This window comes from Leucopleurus acutus, assembly GCF_964270905.1.
Source record: "Leucopleurus acutus genome assembly, chromosome: 9".
Taxonomy (NCBI): Eukaryota; Metazoa; Chordata; class Mammalia; order Artiodactyla; family Delphinidae; genus Leucopleurus; species Leucopleurus acutus.
The window spans coordinates 41,002,083-41,024,295 of NC_139144.1; the positions used below are offsets into that span (position 1 = coordinate 41,002,083).

Here is a 22,213-nt window from a genome sequence, read left to right on the forward strand (position 1 = left end):
ATCCAGGTACTTCCTTAATAATAAACATTTCTAGGTACGTTCTTTATAGAACTGAAATCAGTTTCAAGATAATACATTGAGAGCCACTTCTTCACTGGGCGTGGTCTTGTTTTCATAATGTAGAGATTAAGAAGGAAATACAGCTTGGTCTCTACCCTCTAGGAGAGAGCCTTTCAAACTTAATGTGCATATGAATCATGGGAGGATCTTATTAAAGTAGGGTTCAGTAGGTCTGAAATCTGGCCAAGATACTGTGTTTCTAACAAGCTCCCAGGAGATGCCGACACTGCTGGTTCATGGCAATCCTTTAGCTAGCAAGACTTTGGGAGTGTACACACATGGAGGAAAAGGGGTTCATATTCGAGATACAATAAGAAGTTGAAAACTGCATCACATGAGCTGCACAAGGAGTTGGATGATTAGGATTTGGAGACACAGTATTCAGTCATAGGTCTTTATGAGCTGCTGCTAAATCTGCCCTCATGTAAACATTGCCTTTAGCATAATAGTTGTCACAACTGTGTCTAAGTTTTAGTCTCCTACATACTCACTTATATTGTAAGAAATATCAAATCAGCGAGTTGTAATAATTAGGAGTTCCTAAACCTACAAAATCATGTATTTACTTTCACTTGTATTCCTTTATATTAGCTAAATTTCTCAACCTCCCATCAGAGGCATCAAAAGCACCTTAGGATGGCCCCTGTTAGATGGAGAGGATTTTTTCCCCTTTGACACTAGGTATAGACCATTCATTTTGCTTTCCTTTGCAGTCCAAGAGTTTCAGGGCATTGGAAAACAAGTAAGTGAGAAAGTACTCCTTATTTAAAAGCCCTGTATTCTCATGGTTTGTGTCTAGAATGATAGCAGTAAATTTTCAGTCAGGTTTTTCTTTTTGTTTTTTTTTTTTGGTGGTGTTGTGTCTTCGTTGCTGCGCGCAGGCTTTCTCTCGTTGTATCGAGTGGGGGCTGCTCTTCACTGTGGTGCGCGGGCTTCTCTTTGCGGTGGCTTCTCTTGTTGCAGAGCACGGGCTCTAGGCGCACAGGCTTCAGTAGTTGCAGCACGTGGGCTCAGTAGTTGTGACATGCAGGCCCTAGAGCGCATGGGCTTCAGTAGTTGTGGCACATGGGCTCGGTAGTTGTGGCGTGTGGGTTCTAGGGCGTGCAGGCTTCAGTAGTTGTGGCGCATGGGCTTAGTTGCTCTGCGGCATGTGGGATGTTCCCAGACCAGGGATCAAACCTGTGTTCCCTGCATTGGCAGGTGGATTCTTGACCACTCTGCCACCAGGGAAGTCTTGTACTCAGTTTTTAAAATAACAAAACAGGTAAGTATATTAATGCGTGTTGTAACATTAATTTTCTATGTTATTATTATTGCAGATCCTCAGGATAAGTTTCCATCTAACATTTCCTTTTTCTTTAAAATCTGCTCAGCTAAATCCTACATTGTTGCTTAATTGCTTCAGATTCCTTATTATAATATTTCAAGTAATTTTAAAAACAATTTTTATAATACTAGCAGTTTAAATTCTGTAAGAGATAGTGAAAATACCAATGAGACCACAAATTCTGATAGAGCCATAACTTCTTTCTACATTAATTTATCACTACATGTATAATAGAACTCATTTCGAGAGTCAACAGCTGATGCCCAATATCTAGGATTATTTTTAATCCTATGATACATTTTTATAATATATATGATATGTATAGCTATTTATCCTAATAGCCAGTATTTGTTGAGTCCTTGTCATGTGTGGGCATACTTTTAACTTTATACATATCAAATGTGTGTTATTTAAAGAATGTGAATTCCTGCTATAAGCCTCAAGGTAAACTTCTGACTCAGCAAACTTTTCCTATTACAGAATGTGGTCTATCTATTTAATCCTCAGAGGTCTACCATCAGAAATGGTTTTGAACATTTTTTCTTAAAATGAGGTGTTTGTCTGTAATTCAATACATTAAATAAAAGATTATTTTAAAAATATATAACAGATATGCAATATTTGTATGATTCCATGTTCAACTTTAAAAACCATTTAGCGAGATATGGCTGTCGAGTGCACAGGCTGCTAGTTAAATCCATTGGAAGCAAATTCTCTGAACTCACTTTTTATTCTTTGCTAATTTTCTAAACAATTGCCCTATTATTAAATTTCCTGTTTATAATTTTGTGGAGCTTCAGAAATATTGACAAGAACACATTTAAATGTAAACGTATGCAGAATGCATAGAATGAATTTCAATTTATAATGCAATTGCATATTAATCAATATTAGCAAATTATACATAACCTATATATTAAAGAATAATTTGTAAGTTACATTAAACAATAAAATAAAATCCATGATTTAATGTATTTAATCTTTTTTGTTATGGTCTTTTCTTATCTTAAATAGACTATATTTTTATTCTTCTAGTTCCACCATTTACTTACCATATGGACTACATTCTGGGCCACACCTGGATTCTTCAATAAGTTTTCTGTCATATTTAAAGGACCAGGATGGGGTCCAGGTAAACCAAGACTTGGACTGATTGAAGAAATTCCAGAGGTAAATAAAGTTCACGAATTCGATGATGGCAAAGATTAATTTCATATTGTCAGGTCTACAGCCGGCCTGTAATACATGCTGACTTCATGCAAATCTGAAAAAAGATGTTCCCTTAGGCAGATACAGCCCTGTAATGTGTAAATTAATAAGTGGACACCACCTAGGGGCCATTAAGAGGGGTGCCTTCTCCCAGACTGACACTGCCTCTTACTAGGGAGCATGGTTTGGGGCAGAGCAGCAGAGGCTGGTTTTCTTGGCTCAGACCCACAGCCGAGAGCCTTTGTGTAGTGCAGAAACCACACAGACACTTATGGATCCGTCACAGAGAGGCTTAGAGAAGATTCAGTCGAGCCTTCATTTTGTCCATGAAAAACTGAGGTCTCCAGAATAAAAGGTCTAAAGTCATACCGAAATGATGTGGTTATTAGATTAGATTACAACTTTATTCATTTCATAGTGGCGTAGTAGCATTAAATACAGAAATCCCATGAAAAACTAAAAATAAACAAGGTAGAGGTTTAAAACACTGAAAATCAAATGAAAAATACAGTTTCAATATGGAATTTCTCTTATGAAATGGAGGAAAAGGAATTTCTTTCCAATCATTTAGGATATGTATTGAGATTGCTTATCAAAATAACTGTCATTGATAGTAATATAGAAACAATAAGCTACTGTTGATTTGAAAGATAATTATGAGTATAAAAATTAGCCAGTATTCAAGAAAATGAAATATGTTTTATTTGAATATTGTTATTTTTCAAAAATCCTGATCTGAATAAGGATATTTTCTCATCCACTTATGAAAGCTGCTGTGTTGGAATTTCCAGACACTTGGTTATGTTCACAGTTAGTTATATAACAATGATCTGACTTGATATAAGTGAAAATAATTTGCTTATTTCAGCTCCAGAAAGTCTAGTCAGCTACAGTTCATTTATTATTTTCCTTTTTTGCAATAGATAATTCAAAGTGAATGTTTTAAAATCATATCGATGCCTAAATCTGCATTATAAGGATAGGATTATATTATTTCTGGGAAACTGTAGTTTGGGAAAGCTGTTTTCAATAAGACAGTATTTGCCTTTGAAGCATGAATATCTACACTATCCCAAATCACCTTCCATTTTCTCTTTTGCTATACTTTGATGTATAATCATGGACATATTTTCATATTTCATATTACATGTTCATTTTGCTTATGTTAATCATCAGTATCAATTCTTACAGTGCTCTATATAAAGCAGAGTAGATCAGAATCATAATGCTTCTGAAATGAAAAACAAGTCTCCTAATTTTTACATTTTTTTCTATCCAAAGTAATAAACGTTAGAGTCATTTCGAGGATTAAAAAAGATAGCAAAACCTTTCATTTCTTTTTGCATATCTCCTCTTCACTTAGTGTGAATTTCAATGTGAGAGATAAGGGAACAATATAATGGAAAGGCTTCTTTCTTATCTTCCTAGGTCAAGGGGGAAGAAGTTCCCTTCTCATCAGCAGCATCTCGGCTATTAAAGACATATGCAGTTGTACAGTTTGCTCTGATACTAACATTTTATGAAGAGACCTATACAGATAAAGCTGTAAGTGGTGCTCATTTTAAATAGAGTGTGAAAAAGTTATCTGTCACTTTGAAGATGAAAATAAGCTCTATTATAGCTGTGCTCTATTCTTTTCTGTAATAATCTTTGAATTTTGGCAATGTCTCACATTTAAACAGGTAAACTGATTCTTCTAGAATTAATTTAATTAATGTAAGTTAATTAATTGTATCCAAAGTGTTGTGTATAAGATGTCCATCAAATGGTATATAATTGATCTAAAATATAAGTAGGAAATGATTTGTCACAAATAAATTCTTCAACAATAAAAAGAAGTATTTCAGAAGCTAGAATTAAATGTGTTGGGGAAAGCAGACTTTATAGCAATTTCAACATGCTTATCTTCAATTAAAGAATACCCTGATAACTTGAGTTCAGGGGGTTTGCAATGTACAGTTAACTTCATTTATTTTGTCCTTTCTAAATATTTGAAATATTCCTGAAGCACAAGAGCACTGGACCAGGGTTTAGAATCTGGATTCTGATTCGGGCATTACCACCTGGGGAATCATTTTTTGGCAACATGAGAATACCCTCACTGCCTATATTTTGGAGAAAACAAAAATAGCATAATATATGTAAAAATGCACTGTAAACCATAAAAAGATTAAAAACAGAGGTATTTTTAAATATTTGCTTTGTTTCACAGATTTATTCATATTATATTCTTCCAAAAAGGATTTACAATAGTTCAAAGCGGTACATAAATTATAGTAAAGTAACTAACTTGGAAGTAGGTGAAATTGAAAATAGGGTGACAGAAGAATGAAAAATCAGTATCTCACTTTGTTACCAAGGTAGTATGTACCTCATGAAAGAACCTCACCGAGTCAGGGATGTTGAGGCCTCACATAGCAGCACTGTATGAGTAATGTTTACACTCTAAAGAAACAGGGAAAGCGGACTTCCATTTCTAGCAAAATGGTGGGTTAAATACACCTACTTCTTTTTAAGGCATATCAAACACCTAAAATTGCTGGACAAAATGTAATTTTTAAGAAAAACCTTTAAATACACTGCATAGATGAGTAGGCAAAAAAATTGAGGTACTCCTTAGAGGCTAAAAATGTTGAGAAAATGCAAATCCAATGAGGTGCTCTTCCTGACAGCTATCCCAGGCACTGAAAAATCTCTGTTGATCAAGACCTTAAGGGACTCGAAACAAAGCTGAGAGCCTACGTGGGTGGAAAGTCAGTTAAAAAACTTCAAGTAAAACAACTGAAAGCAAAAGAAATACTCTCAGCAAGGGGAGGGGGAGGAGGATGAGAAAAAGAAACGTAAAAAGGAAACTTACCCATACTGGACTTGGCTTTGAGGAGGCAAAAAAAAGCCTTCCCTGAGAATTTTTGACTACAAACCACCTCTCACTCAGATATGGATCCAGGATTTACACTAACCATTGATTTATAAACCTAAACTAAGTGTGTAGTCTCAGATTAGGACTCATGTTTAAAAGACCCATGTTCAAATCATGCTTAGAGCAATCCCCTCAAACTCAGGTCTCAGCATAGTCCCCCCAGGTAATGTCTCAGTGATGATGAACTGAGAGATAAAAAGCACAGAAACACACTAGGAGAAAGCCACTATGACAAAGCAGTAACAGAAACAACAAGCGACAGAATTATACCCTCAAAAAAAAAACAGATTTTGTAAATAAAATCAATTAAAAGATAAATTAAGTAAATTTAATATATTTGAAGAAGCAAAAGTTGAAATTAAAAAGAAATTAGAAATTATGGAAAATCAAGAAACAATGATGAAACACATTTAGAAATAATCAAATTAGACTTCTAGAACACAAAAATATAATGGACATAAGGAAGTCAATGACTTCGTTGGCAGTTTAAAGACAACTAAAGCGAGAATTAGTACATTAAAAGAGCAAAAAAAGTATCCATTATACAGTGTGAACAGACAATGATATTAAAAAACATAACAGAAGTTATCTTTAGACATAAAAAATAGTGTGAAAAAGTCTAAGATAATACAAGAGTCTAGAAAAAATGCAGATGAATACAAATAGGATTAGTAGGCAGTGAATTCAAAAAAGATAAATTACCTTTTTCAAAGATTAAGTAAGCGCTATTGAAAGATGTCAGTCTGTCCATGAAAGCTCCGTAATAGAAGTTAATAAATAATATACACAGAAAAATTAGTCTAAGTTTTTTAAAATAATTTTAATATATAAAGCCTATGGAATTATATTTAATAATTAGATACCATTGTAAAAATCACAGTATATTCTATTGGAACAATTCTAAGTATTCCATATGACTCACACAGTGAGTTCTATAAATAAGTCTACTCAAAATAGGTCACTGAGTGTATTAAGAAGGACTCTTTGGTTGTATATGACAGAAATTCAACTTAGGGTGAATTTATTAACTCATATAACTGAAGAGTCTGGGGTTTTTCTTCTTCAGGCAGTGCTGGATCCAGTGAGTCAAGTAACTTCATCAGGAATCTTCTCATTCTTTTCTGCAGTTATGCATTTCTCAAAGCAGATTCTCCTACAGGCTCTCAACCTTCATGGTAGCAAGATGGTTACCAGCAGCTCTAGCTTTAAATACTTCCACACAAGGAACTCCAGAAGTGAAAGTTCCAAGTTGGAGTCTGATGTTATGGGTGGGTTCATCTGGGTATCACTGAACCCATCAAAGTGATCAGGCCTGGATCACAGACCATTTAATCTATCAATGCGAGGACAGGGCCAGTGATAGGAAGGCTTGAAAGACATATTGAGATGATAGTTTCTGGAAAAAAGGAAATAGACTCAAGTAGGCAAAAATAACAAATGTTAGATCTATATGAATCCTTCTCACTCCTAAATACTATGTGATTTGAACTTCTTTTCAAAGAATATTCTTTGAACACTCATAAATGTTTAGTAACATAATAAACCTTCCTGTAGGATATCATTTTAAAGTATCTATGATATGAGTGTCCATTAGATATCTTCTGTTCTAAGAAACAGATTATCCAATTAAATGTGGCTTAAGTATAACTGAAAATTCAGAGGTGAGTATTTCCAGGATTGATTAGTTCAGCAATTCAAACATGTGGAGTTTCCAAAAAGGCTTCTCTACAGTTCTCTGGGCTTTCATCATCATAATTACAGCAACTCAAGGCATCATGTCCTCACACTGTGACCAAAGGCAGCAAGTTCAGTTCTCCTAGAGCATCTTGTAAATTTCGCTTAAGAAGGAGGGGAAAAAAGTCCCAGAGTATTTCTCAGCAAATGTCCTTTCATGTCTCATTGCTCAGGACTGATTCACATGCCCACACTGAAAGAATAACTAACACTAGTTCATGAATTAACCATGAATGAATTATACCAAGCATAATTCATGCCCTGGGGATAAAGGGTTCACTTTGCCTCTGAGTACATCCCTTTCTTATACCTGGACAAAATCAGCATAGTATTAGTATAGAAGATATAGGGGATATTTTCTGGTTGGGCAAATAGCAGTGTATGTCACAGTGTGTCCTACTAAATAAAATAGGTTTACAAGATGTCTGCAGAGACTATTGGATAATATATTGAAGAAAGCCATTTCAATTTTAAACATTATTTAAAGTCTTTAACGATTGGTATTGTCCATATGTATTTGTGTTTTTAGCATTTAAAATTAATAACCCCAAATTGCTACACATAGTGACTCCAATTTTGGACACTAGACAAGTTCACATGTTCTCTCTGCGCAAGTACAATGTTTTTTTTTTAAACTACAGAAAAACTCATTCCTGATCATAGGAGAAAACAATGATTTAAATTCTGGTTTCCATTTTGTGGACTGAAAAAAAGAAATAGGATATGATGTGACCAGAAATGCTTTGAAAACATCATGGAAGAATATATAATGGCTTATTATTTGCTGGTTCATACATGTACTACAACTAATGTCACCAATTCCAAATTGTAGCAGGTTCATTTGTCTTTAGCTTCAAAAGAGACAAAGTTTGAACCCAAGAATTTCTTTCAGGAGCAAATCTTTCTTAAATGCAGCATGGATTACATCACTCTTAGCAGTGCACAAGTAGATGTCAAACTACCATAATGGTTAGACTTATTAATTGCTTAACCTAAGGTCTCATAATCATGTCTTCAAGTATTACATAATTAACCCATCACTGATTACTTTGTTAAACTACTTTGTTATTTTAATTTGTTCACCTAAGTTATGATTAAAATATGCCTGCGTTAATAGAGTTTAGATAATTGAATAACACCAGAAGAAAAGCTATATCATCTACATCTAAATATCTAACTCTTGATATACTGATCAATACTGAGTACAGTTTGCATTATTGAATTTTTTTTAGTTGTACTAAATACAGTCTCAAAGTAAATTAACCTAATTCATAGAAATAAAAATGAAAATTTACCCATTTTGATTTTGAAGTAGAGGCCTTTATATTAAGCTCACCAAGAGAATTTGAAGGTCTAGGCATGTGTGAGTGCTTCTTGGGTTAAAATGTAGCCAGACAGGGTGTATGTTAAAATATGTAACTCATAGCATGGTTTTCACAAGATTTTTCCACTGTCGTAAAAAAACTATATGAGAAACTCATGTAGATATGTCGACAAAGAGAAATATCAAGTGATGAAATCCTTTTCAAATTAAAATTAGAGTTGGAGACAGCTTCATCCCTGACACAAATTAATTTTGAAAAGTGCATTTGCTTGTTTCCCACACATGTTTTTCTTTGCTAAAAACATGCTGTACAAATAGGAAAAAAGCTTGCTTATTTGCAAAATTCTATAGTTTCTTTCTAGTCTCAGGGATGTTTAAACGCATCTGAAGACATTAAAATCCAACAGCAATATTTTTTTTCCAGATTCACTGTAGCCAATAATCACATAGAAAAGTTGTGGCTGACGTGTAATTGCGGACCCTGCTGTATGTAGTCCCACAGCCTTTTCTGTTTATGCGTTTACCAGAGTAGATAAATACTTACTTGTTTAATGTGTGCAAGTTCTGTATAAATAACTTTGGGAGTCAAAATAGCAATTTGATGGCCACCAAAAAGGTGGAAAAGGCACACTTCTTTCTTACTGAAACTTGCAATGTATACATTTAAATATATAGTGTTTAGTTTAGTTATATGACCCACAGTATTTTATGTTGATTTTAGTTTAGTAATGCTTGGGAAATCAATTCCTCAGCTGCCAGGGTCCACCTCATGGGGTGATATCATGAATATGGGTTTGAAATGGAAATATGGACGCACTAGCATGTTTCCAAAGTAAAACTGTAAAGGCAATGCTATCCTTTTCAATAATAGACACACTCAAAACAGTTTGAATATTTAACAGGGTCTTATAATAGAATATATAATAAAGTTACTGTAGATATGTCTAACCCAGATTATTTGGTGATATATTTCAATATGAGGCATCTGAGAATATCCAGTATAAATTTGGAAACAGGTTTTTATAGTCTTAAATTCCCCTGGTTGCTGTACCCTGTAAAACATTATGGGCACTAAAATTTTGTAACCAATGCTTTCATATTGACATGTTTTAATAGACCCTTAGAAAAATCAATATATTTAGTGGTACTCTCATAACAGAGAGTGTCGCTTGCACAATTTAGATCTAACTTAGGTCCTACGTGAAACCTCTCAAGTCAGTATTCAGCACATACTGTTTTCTTCCAGTGCAGCCCACTGGGATTTAATTTAATTTCCTAAAGTTCTTAGGTGGTAACTGAAGTAATATGAAAAAAGAAATGTGAGCTAAATTGAGCATCAATTATAATTTAAATCCATGAAATGAATGTAATAAATGTGTATTAGTAAAGGAAGGATATTAACCAAAGCTACCTGTCTAATAAGCATAGACTTTGGGAACTTAGAAAAGTGATCACTGTGAATTTCTGTGAAAAATCTATTTTTGTCCACTATATTGAAATATAATAAAGTGGGAAATTGAACATTTAAAAATGCCATTTGCATCAAATAATGAAATATTAACTGTGAAGTTAAATATATCTTCATACTATTAGTACTGTCTCAAAATTTGTTTAGCATCAGGCAGCTCTTTTAAAAGCTATCATACAATAAATACAACCAACCATGAACTGCTTATAATTTGAATTAAGATCTCATTTTGACTTATTAAAAATATGTAAAAATTAGATACTTTAATTCAGCTTTGGAAACTCAAAATCTCAATGCACAGTTTTTTTTTTTATATCCTTATTGGAGTATAATTGCTTTGCAATGTTGTGTTTCTGTTGTACAACAAAGTGAATCAGCTATAAGTATACATATATCCCCACATCCCCTCCCTCTGGAGCCTCCCTCCCACCCTCCCTATCCCACTCCTCTAGGTCATCACAAAGCACTGAGCTGATCTCACTGTGCTATGCAGCAGCTTCCCACTAGCCATCCATTTTACATTTGGTAGTGTATATATGTCAATGCTACTCTCTCACTTCGTCCCAGCTTCCCCTTACCCCTGTGTCCTCAAGTCCATTCTCTACATCTGCATCTTTATTCTTCCCCTGCCACTAGGTTCATCAGTACCAAATTTTTAGATTCCATATATGTGCATTAGCATACAGTATTTGTTTTTCTCTTTCTGACTTATTTCACTCTGTATGACAGACTCTAGGTCCATCCACCTCATTACAAATAACTGAATTTCATTCCTTTATATGGCTGAGTAATATTCCATTGTATATATGTCAATGCACAGATTTCTCTACCCAATGCCCAGTGAATCCTGAGGCTGTCCAGTCTGGCTGGTGGGAACTTGTACTCTAGCTGGCCCTGTTGTGAGCTCTGGGCATTGCAAGCTCTAGTCCTTTTCTAACCTTTGATAGTCTCCTCACATGTATGAGCTGATATACGAGACTTGATGGGCACCCGCTGCAGATGAATAGAGTTCTGTCTATGCAGCTCTCTCCTCTTTGGTACTCTCTTCCAAATAATAGCCTCCCTGGCTTCTCCCAAATCCCAGCTCCATCTCCTCAAATCAGGGAGTCCACCAGGCCCCTCTGAGTTCCCTCTGTGTGGCAGCATAGAAACTCTCTCAAGGTAGTAACCTGGAGCAATAGTGACGGGTCATGTCATTTGTATCCCGTTTCCCTGGGATCACAGACCTTTGTTGCCTGGTGTCCAGGGTCTTGAAAACAATTGTTTCAGATATGTTGTTTTGCTTTGTTTTGTTTTGTTTTCAAGTGGGAGGGAAAATCAATCCTTGTTTCTCTATTTAGTTGGGTGCACATTCATTATTAACAGAGTGGAATCATAGATTGAAATATGACTACAACATAACTATTCTTCAAGTTATGTTACTTAAAGTTTTTAAAATAAAATTTTTTGCTTTTATTTCTTACACATTTTTGTAGAAACTCACTATTCCATACCAATTCAGTGCTTCTGAACTATATATTTGTTATACATTTTAGGCAATATATTTTCACCTTTGATATATTTATCTAGTTTGCTTCTTGTTTGAAATTATAGAAAATGGTCATTCTAATTATATTTCCTTATGTATGCTTCAACAGTAACCAAACATTCTGAAAATACTGGAAAAAAATATAGTCAATACTGTTATATATTTTTTAAAAAACAGGATCTTATTTCAATATAGATTCTTGAGATCCATATAGAATTACAAATTGCTTTATGATATCACCTTGAGTTCTGTTCTTGTGTCTATGTTGTAATATTGGGAAGCATCTTCAAGCCTTAGGTTTCAGCACAAGGTATCTAAAAGGAGCCATCAGAGTCACAGGGACGATGAGGTAGCAGAGCAAGTGTGCCCCAAACCAGATTTTCTGCCTTCACATCAGAGGTTACAGACACTTAAGTATTAGGAAAATTTTGACCTTATTTTACAGATGTTTGGGAAGATGAACATTTTGAGTCAAAATAATGACTTTAGTAGATCTTTTCAGAAAATCCTAAAAATGTACAACCCTGATACAATAAAATCAAGACATTTTCATTTCTAAATCCTTATAATAAAACTATGGAAAATATTATCAAATTACCTCTGACAATACACAAAGTTCTTTAAAAAAGAATGCATACAGACACTATTATTTTAGGACATAGTGTATGGGTCTGATATTTCCCTTTGTGAGATTTGTCGGGTGGGAAAACATGAAAGGTAATTATGTTGATCACCAGAATTTTTCTGTGGAATAGTAAGAGGGTGATATCCCCATTCGAGAAGAAAAAGGCTTTCTTTATATACCTGTGGGCAAAGGGAGGACTTCTCACACCTTCATTAATTGTTTAAGCAACATTGCATCAAACATGTAATTGTAATTTTTGAGTTCCTATGTAGTTAACGTTGCCTCATGAGTATTTTTTCTCATCTACTTAAAGTTGCAGGGATGTTTGCTTTTTTCAAGCATAAAAATCTGGACAGCAATTCCCACACTGAGAAACCTATGGAAATAAGAGCTACCAAACCGCTTGGGATTTGAAAGATAATTTTAAAGGAGGAAAATTAATTCCTTGCTTTATAAGCTTTTTATAGTTATGGACCTTCTCATTTTTTGTGATAAAGACTTATAATATATTCAAAGCCTAATTTAGAATAATTCCATTTTAGCACTTTAGGACAGCAATATCTTACATGAAAGATATCCTAGCAGTGAATGGTGTAAAATGGTAGTAAACCCAATGAAAAATGAAATTGTACTGTTATAAAAAATTAACAAGCTTCATGTCATTTCACATCTTGTTTAAAAGACAGGAGGCTAAGTATTTACAGGGGTCAAAGTCTATAAAGTCTATTCTGTTTTTCCCTCCTTTGTTTTTTTTTTTTTTTTTTTTTTCTTTTGCGGTACGCGGGCCTCTCACGGCCTCTCCCGCTGCGGAGCACAGGCTCAGCGGCCATGGCTCACGGACCCAGCCGCTCCGCGGCATGCGGGATCCTCCCGGACCGGGGCACGAACCCGTGTCCCCTGCATCGGCAGGCGGACTCTCAACCACTGCGCCACCAGGGAAGCCCTACTTTTCCCTCCTTCTTGCTCTAGTGTAGCTGGACTATGGTCCTACCAGCACGGATTAAAGTAGTGTGATTTCTAGGCAGGGATTTTGTCTTTCTGGCTCACTCTCTTAAACTCCTATTTACCACAGTTCCTAGCAAATGCTCAATACATATTCATGGAATGAATGTGCAGAAGGCAGAGAAGATCAACTGATTAGCCTATCAAAGGATGTAATATGGAAAAACTTAAGAGTTTCATAGGAAAATGGACTCTAAAGGAAGCATGTGTTCAATATTGGATTTCTTCTTCTGGTAATCTTAGTTTCCTTTAAACTCAAACAGTTTTAGGACAGTTTTGTTCTTTAAGAAATTAAACATAGAAATATTAAAGTAGTTAATGTTTTAAATATTTAACACAAGCATTTCGTATATTAAATTATTAAATAATTTTAATTTTAAGGACTAGAATACTGATATTAAATTAAATATTAATGTGATATTAAATTATTTATTAAGCCAATTAGAATTATATTAAAGGTATGAATAATAAACACAAATGTAAAATAATTCAATAATTCAGTCATTCATTCAAAAACCATATTAGCTACTGACTATGTGCTGGGCAGTGTCCTAGGTACTTGGGATATAATAGTGAATAAAAAGATAAAACCTCTCTTAGGGAGTGAGAGAAGACAGACAACAAACAGCTAGAGAATGAACAAACAAGCAAATGTATAAGTGTATGGGCGTGATAAGTTGTATGGAGGAAAATACAACAGAATAAGGTTATAGAGCATTGTGGAGAAGTACTATTTTATACAGGATGAACAAGGGCATGCAGTAGTTACCTGAATGGAATGAAGGAATAAACCATAAGGGTCACTGTGGGAAGTCATTTCAAGCCTAAGAGACAAATGAAACAGATTTGAATGGGAAGGATGTTTGTCATATTCAAGGAAGAGCAAAATTTCTGATGTAGCATAAGAATGAAAGACAGAAATGATTCAGGAATTATATGATAATAGTGGGTATGTTGTGTAGAGGCCAGAGTAAGGATTCTGAGCTTTATTCTTACTGAGATTTCAAGCTCCTGGGGGATTTAGAACATAAGAATGATATAATATGACTTAGTTTAAAACTAATGACTTAGTTTTAAAGAGATAGCTCTGGCTACATACCAGGGGAGGGAAGCCAGGATAGGTGGACACACAATTTAGAATCAGAGAGACCAGTTAGGAGGGTATTTTAATATAGTAGAGATAATGTTGGGGGTGAAACATGGTATTTTTTGTGTGTGCTGTTTGTAGCAAATATCTTTATTCTGGATGTATTTCAAATATAGTGCTGATGTATTAGAAGTAGATAGTGAGAGAAAGAGTCAAGGATGAGTTACGGGTTTTCGGCTTGAGCAAATGAAAAACTGTGGGTACCATCCCTAAAACGAAGAGAAGTGGGGAGCGTGTGGTGTGGAGAAGGAAATCAAATACAGGGTTTTAGGCAGCCTAAGTTTCAGATGTGTAATAGCCAAGTAGAAGCTTCACTAGGCAGCCAGATAGCTGTATTAAGTTGGTTTTCACTCAGACACCATTAGCCAGGAAGCAATTTGTGGAGAGAGGAGTTCTTTATTCTTTTCTGTCCAGGTATCATAAATTCCCTAACCAAAACAAAAAATATATTTTGTCCTGTCTCTGAATTTCCTGTGATATTTGAAAAAGCTAATAAACCTTTTATTTGTGCTTCCTTAACTTATTGTAATTAATTAAGATTAGCCTAAGAGCCATTTAGAAAATTAGTATAGCCTGAATATAATAACAATGATAATCATCATATCACGGATTGACTTCTTACTTTATGCCAAGCACTCTTCTAAGTACTTTATTATAGTATTTGCCAAACTCATATTTTATTTCAGATATACTGAACACATAAGAGAGGCTTAGAAATGCTGAACAATTTGACTGGTTACATGGCTAATAGGTTCAAATAATTTCAAGTGCTGCATTCTTATAGAGCATTTAAAATCATGCTATAGGTTTGGGGCACAAATCATTTCTCCCTTCCATATTAATTTTTCCCTAAAAGATCAAAAAGAAGCAATAATGGTGTAAGAAGCATTTTTCTTTAGAGACAAAATAGTTCCCCTAAGCAAACATTAATCTACTCAAGCACACCTAGTTACCTCTACCACCAAGAAAATATTTTTCTGGTGTGTTTTTGGTTTTGTTTTGTTTTTGTTTTTGTTTTTCCGCTTTACTGTCCCAAAGCAGCCACCATGGAATTCCACATACCCAAATAGTACTCTCCTGCTCTCCATTCAAACGTTCTGGAGTTCACTGAACTCCTTATCCTATATCTGATATCCAGCACTGTCTCCATATTCCTAAACATTCTGACACTTTTTATTCAGTTTTTTGACCACTCAACAATACTCTTCTACTAAACTATTGTCCTGGAGGGTTAAAGCCCCTTGGCAATTCTGGGTGCCATTGTAGGCATTTAGAAAGTAACTAGGGAGGTGTAAAAAGTTGGCCATGAGAGACAGCACTGATTTAGAAGTTGATACGGAACTGAGATATTGGATGTGAGCAGCAATTGCAATTGGTAACAAACATTTGTTTATAACTTTGGACAGATGCTACTTAGTTGTAGGTGTGTATATTAGTTAGTAATGACTTGAAATTACCTCTAGTTATTTCAGGAAAAAGAAAAAAGAGAGAGCATTCAATCACTATTTTAGCCAACATAAAACAACCTTCAGTGTTCTCATAAAGGTGAAACATAAATACCATCAGTGAGTAGGGAAATCGTCCATTGGCTGTGCGTCTAACTCCTTGCTTTTACTGATCCACTCTCAATCTGAAGTGGTAACCATCTGGCCCTAACATGAGCTATGTAACTTCAGCATAGATCTCTGCTTCTGCCCCCTTTAAGTTTGTTGCTCATATGTGTTCTACCATTGTCACACTTAAGGGTCAGGTAGGTCTGTTTTGAATTTCAGAGGCATCATTTATTTCTGTGTGATGTTGGAAAAGTTACTTCATCTTTTGATTCCAGCTTTGTTTTTTCACATATGAAGCATATATGATGATACCTACTCTGCAAGTTTGTTGGGAATATGAAAAGAATTAGCATGTGTGAAACACATAGCATGGAAGCTATAAAACAGTAGATGCTCAATAAATATTATTATTATATTTTTACATGTAAACAAAATGCATAATTAATTTATAATTATAACAAAGAAATATGTGGTTTTTGTTACTAATTCAAAAAAGGACCCTTGACATGTACAGAGGAACATACAGATTTCATCAAATAAAAATGTGAGTGGATGTGCATAATTTCTTTCATGTATGTGTTTGCACTCATAACACATTCTCCTTTAAGTATTTTCTTTATTAAAGACACTTTTGGGTTTGAAACCACGAAGAATTGGTGATATTAAAAATAACCATTGAAATGTGATATTTATTCATAAAAATGTAAGTGATTTCTCCATATGTGGAGGCGTGTTTCAAAGAATTACGAAAGCCAAAACATCAAAGGAGAATTATTAGAAAGAACACTTTAAGCAAAACATCATTAGAATTGTCTAATTCATTCTCCAAGTGTCCAACAAGATAACTAAATGACATTAGGAAAACCAAAATGTTCTCTGCATATTCAACCTTCTTGAAAAATGTCAGTAACAAATGGTATAACAAAATAAAATTGAGTCTGTTATTGTCAGCTTTAAATTCTGATGCTCCTTTGGATGACTCATCTAAAGATCCATTGGTCTCTGTGTTTGTTTGACAGGTACTATCACAGGTCACTCTCCTTCTGAGGGCTTGCTTCATTATCCTGACTTTGACCTCCATTGGATTTCTTCTGGATCAAAAGTAAGAAATGAAATTCTTTCATTTTATGTAACTTTATAATGTGGTTTTAAAAATATATGTGAAATTTTGAAATTCAGCAAATGTTTGTTATTAAAAAAATAAAGTTGAAACTACAAATTCACACCTTCATTTTAAATGAGACAGAGTAGTGGTTTGTCTGGTTTTAAATCAAAGGTCCATTTTAAATCTAAGCCCTTTAAGTGAAATTTAGGTTTTTCAAGTATATTAAGAAAACTTATAAAATATAGTGATTAAGTCAGCAAAACATAGAGTATAACTCTGAGTATGTAATAAAACCTAAAAATTATTTATTTTTCCTTTGCTATTGAACAGTTCAGAATATACACCTAAGTGTATATATAGTTGTCTCTCGGTATTGGCAAGAGATTGGTCCCAGGACCTAGCCCCGCCCACCCCCATACCAAAATCTGCAGATGCTCAAGTCCCTTATGTAAAATGGCATAGTAGGGTTTCCCTGGTGGCGCAGTGGTTGAGAGTCCGCCTGCCCATGCAGGGGACACGGGTTCATGACCTGGTCCGGGAAGATCCCACATGCCGCGGAACGGCTGGGCCCGTGAGCCATGACCGCTGAGCCTGCGCATCCGGAGCCTGTGCTCCGCAACGGGAGAGGCCACGACAGTGAGAGGCCCGCGTACCGCAAAAAAAAACAAAACAACAAAAAAGAAAAAAAAAAACTGTCATAGTATTTGCACAGAACCTATGCACATGCTCCCATAAATTTAAATCATCTATCTAGATTACTTATAATACTTAATACAATGTATGTGCTATGTAAATAGTTGTAAATACAATATAAATGCTATGTAAATAGTTGCTGGCAGTGGGAAATTCAAGTTTTGCTTTTTGGAACTTGCTGGAATTTTTTAAAAATATTTTTTCATCTGCAGTTGGTTGAATCTGAGATGCAGAACCCATGAATATGGAGGGCCAACTGCATATTTAAAGTTTATGTCCTTTACCCTCACACAGAATAGTATTTAATGAATCCAGTTTCAAATACTACTCTGGCCAGTAAATACATTCACTTGAACAATTTTAAATTGCTTTTATGGCTGAAGGTATATAGCAAAACACCCACTTGTTATTGCTTAGTATTTATCAATCATTAAAATTAATACTAATACCAATACTTATGTACTTAATATGTGCCACAGAATGCTTAATTATTTCTTGTAACACTTTAAGATAAGAATTACTATAAACTCCATTTTACAGGTTATTAAAGTCAGACAGAAGAACACTAAGAGATAGAACACAAACCCAAGCAATTTGACCCCGGAATTCACGTATTATAGAATTTACATGTAACTGTGAAAAATGGCAAAAAAGCTCAGTCATTCTTGAAATCTTATCATCGTTGTAGTGTAATTGTTTTTCAAGTAGGTAACCAATAACCAGATTACTTTCAGGAAATTTTAAATGTAAAAGTCCAGTAAACATACATTTAATCTATATTGAATATCATGTCACTTTCCTAAGAAATGCTTAATAGCTGCTCTGGAATATCAGTAGATTCTGAAGTTTCATCAAGATGCAGGTCCAAATGGTTAATGGAGCTGTGTACAGTATGCCTTCGCTATAAACATTTGGTAGAGTGATGCGGCTGGCACACTTCACATAGTCATATGTAAATGGTGTGTAGAAGTTTAAACGTATTTCCTTCTATAGTTTAAAAATTGTGTTTATTTTATCATTTAACTTATTTGGCTTTCTATCCATCCCTACTTTTCTATATTAGAAATAAAAGGCATACTAAGCCATAAGAAAAGAAAATGAAAAACTGAGTCACAAGATAATCTGAAATAATTACCCAGATCCAAAGAATCAGGATCACGTTTTAAAGATCACAGTTCTGTTGGTTCCATATATGTAGTAAAATTATCAATCAGCCAATAACAATAGCATAGTTTTATGTTTTTAATGAAGTTTTTTTGTTTCCGTGGATACAAATAAATAGGCCAAATAAGCAAGCTATTGATTTTACCACAATATATCCTATGATACATTAAGCTATTCTTATTGTATATATTTATATAAAGTCTCCCCTGCCTCTGGCCTTATTTAGGAACTCATACTGAGATATAGGTATGTCGCTGTACAAAGGAGGCCAGAAGAGAATGAAATGATATGTTTAAAGTGCTGAAAGAAAATTACTGCTAACCTGTAATTCTATATCCAGCAAAAATGTAGGTGAAGTAAAAACTGTTTATACGAATTTCTATAGCAAGCTTCACATTTGATAGTGAAATGTTGAAAATTTTCCTTTGAAACTGGGAAGCAGTTAGATATGCTCATTATTTAACACTGGGCTGGAAACTGTCAGTGGAGAAAGGAAAGAGAAAAGCCATAAGGATTTGAAAGGAATTAATAAATTAATTAGAAAATTAATTTATGTTAATCTAAAAGCTAATTAGTGAATTAATTAGAAAATCTAAGGAATCTATAGGGAATTTATTCAAATTAATGGATGCATTTCAGAAAAGTTTTAAAGAAATTATCATCAACGATATTTTTATGTACTAGGAAATATAAAACTTTATGCAATAGCATCAAATATATCAAATACCAAGAAAAACCAATCCTAAAAAAATGAGTACAAAATCTCTAAACTACACTATAGAACTATTGAAATACTGTGAAAAATAAAGAATTTTTAAAATTGGAGAGATAACTATTCATAAATTAGAATCCTCAATATTGTAAAGATTATAATTTCAGCAATTGATTTACATATTCAGTACAATTTGAATTAAAATTATAAAAGGTCTCTTCTTTGTGGAATTTGACAGGACCTTTCTAAAATACATGTATATGGAAATGCAAAGGCCCAATAATAGCCAGCACAATCTTGAGAATTTTTTACAATGGCAGGAGTTGAGTTACTGGCTATCAAGATTTATTATAAAGCTACAGTAATTATACATGTTTTATTGGCACAAAGATTAGAACAGAGAACCTAGAAACAGATCTATGCATATATATGGACTTGATTTGTGACAAAGGTGTCCCTGCACAGCCATGGGAAAATGCTATCTTTTCAATAAATGGTCTTAGTAAAACTGAATTTCCACAGAGGAATAAGAAAAATAAACTTGACAAATATTTCACACCATAAAAAATTAATTCTGGGGTCAGGGGATTGCAGATTTAAAAGTGAGAGGAAAGCCAGTACAGATTCCAGCAGATAGTATAGTAACATATCTCTATAACCTTGGAGTAGGTAAAAATATTAAATGGTTCACAGAAATCCCTAATCACATAGATAAAACTGATGAATTAGATTAGAATAATATTATGAAAGTCAGTTCTTCAAAAATTAACTCTTATTAAGACAGTACAAAAGTAAAATTCTCAGGTAGGAGATGGTATTTGCCAATTTTTATAAGCAACAAAGACTTTGTATCACAAATGGCTAAAATTAAAAGAATTGACAATACCACCTATTGGAATGCTCACACCCTAAAGGAGGCAGTTTATATTGTGATACCTAATTTGAAAAACTGTTTGAGAATTTTACTAAATTTGAATATGTGCGTGTGTGTGTGTGTGTGTGTGTATGTATATATATATATATATATATATATATATGTATGTACACACACATACCCTATAACGTGGCCATTCAATTCCAGATATATACTAACAATGCACCCCAAAATCACGTGAAAGAATGTTCAGAAAGCATTGTTCCTAATAAACAAATGTGGCCAACAATCCAAATGTCCTTCACAAGGTGAATGGATGCATGAATATTCATAGGTTCACACAGTGGAATACTATGCACAAGTGAAGAATGACCTACTGCTGCATGCAGAATCGTAGATGTATCTCAATAACAACACTGATTGAAAGATGCTAAATACAAAAAGGTGCAGACAATATAATTTCATTTACAAAAAGTAAAAAAGATGAGTAAAGAACAGTTTTTAAAAAAAAAGAACAGTTTTTAGAAATTTATGCTAAAGCAATAAAAATATAAGTAAAAGAGAGCAAGAAATGGTATGATTAGCATAAATGATAAACTAACAGGTTGTGATTCTTTTTGCAACAGAGGGAGGGTGGAAGTATTGAGGAGGTGAGATGTCTTTGGAGGGGGGCTGCTATTGAGTAGTGGTTATATGGTTGTTTATTTGTTGAAAATCATTGAGCTGCATATTTCTGTTTTGTGTACTTCTCCCTATGTATGTTTCATTTCACAATATAAAGTTAAACAGTAAACGATAGAACAGAATTAATAAAAATAAATGTTTTAAATTAGAAATTTTATTTTCTGTTTTATCACTGAATATTACCCAAATATCAATTTAAAAACTAATAGTTTACAGTAATGAAATAAGATTATTCTACAAGGGAAAAAATTTCTTAACATTTTTTTCACATACACAAAAATCACATTACTTGGATGCAAATGAATCATAAACTGTCACCCTGTTTTAACTGAGTTTAAATTATTTGGTAGAAATGTGTTGTCTATTTTTGCACAAAAATGTTATATTCAATTTTATAGAAACAACATGTCATAATTTTTTTTAATTTTATTATTTATTTATTTTGGACTGTATTGGGTCTTCATGGCTGCACACAGGCTTTTCTCTAGTTGTGGCGAGCGGGGGCCACTCTTCGGTGTGGTGAGCAGGCTTCTCATTGTGGTGGCTACTCTTTTGTGGCAGAGCATGGACTCTGGGTGCACGGGCTTCAGCAGTTGTGGCATGTGGGCTCTAGAGCTCAGGCTCAGTAGTTGTGGTGCACCGGCTTAGTTGCTCCATGGCATGTGGGATCTTCCTGGACCCGCACTCGAACCCGTGTCCCCTGTATTGGCAGGCAGATTCTTAACAGCTGCACCACCAGGGAAGTCCACAACATGTCATAATTGATGGCAGAAGAATTTTTTAAGCTTAATAAATACACTATTTTAGATTTTTCTATACTTTTCTTTACCTCTATATTCTAAATTAACTAAATAAAATATAACTTTATTATAATGACATTAATTCCATAATATTTTATTAGAAAATTCACCTTACATAAAAATACCATTTGTCTTTTAGGAAAATATTTAATTATACAATAAATGTTGGTTGACTATTATATGAAGTGTATTTTAATCCGATAAAGTAGCTGTTCATTCCTATTATTATAAGGCAATTTATAAATGCCTATCTGTGTGACCCTCAACTCCATTTTAAATACATA

At 34.1% G+C, this 22,213-nt stretch overlaps 1 protein-coding gene across 1 annotated transcript in view; it reads left to right on the top strand.

Annotated features, from left to right (window-relative positions):
• AGMO (alkylglycerol monooxygenase) overlaps nt 1-22,213 on the top strand; it is a 374,037-nt gene that overhangs the window by 200,999 nt on the left and 150,825 nt on the right. The window contains exons 11-13 of the mRNA XM_082846263.1: nt 2,423-2,557; nt 4,025-4,141; nt 16,917-16,999. Of these exons, the coding sequence (XP_082702389.1) occupies nt 2,423-2,557; nt 4,025-4,141; nt 16,917-16,999 (335 nt within the window). The remainder of the gene's footprint in view (nt 1-2,422; nt 2,558-4,024; nt 4,142-16,916; nt 17,000-22,213) is intronic.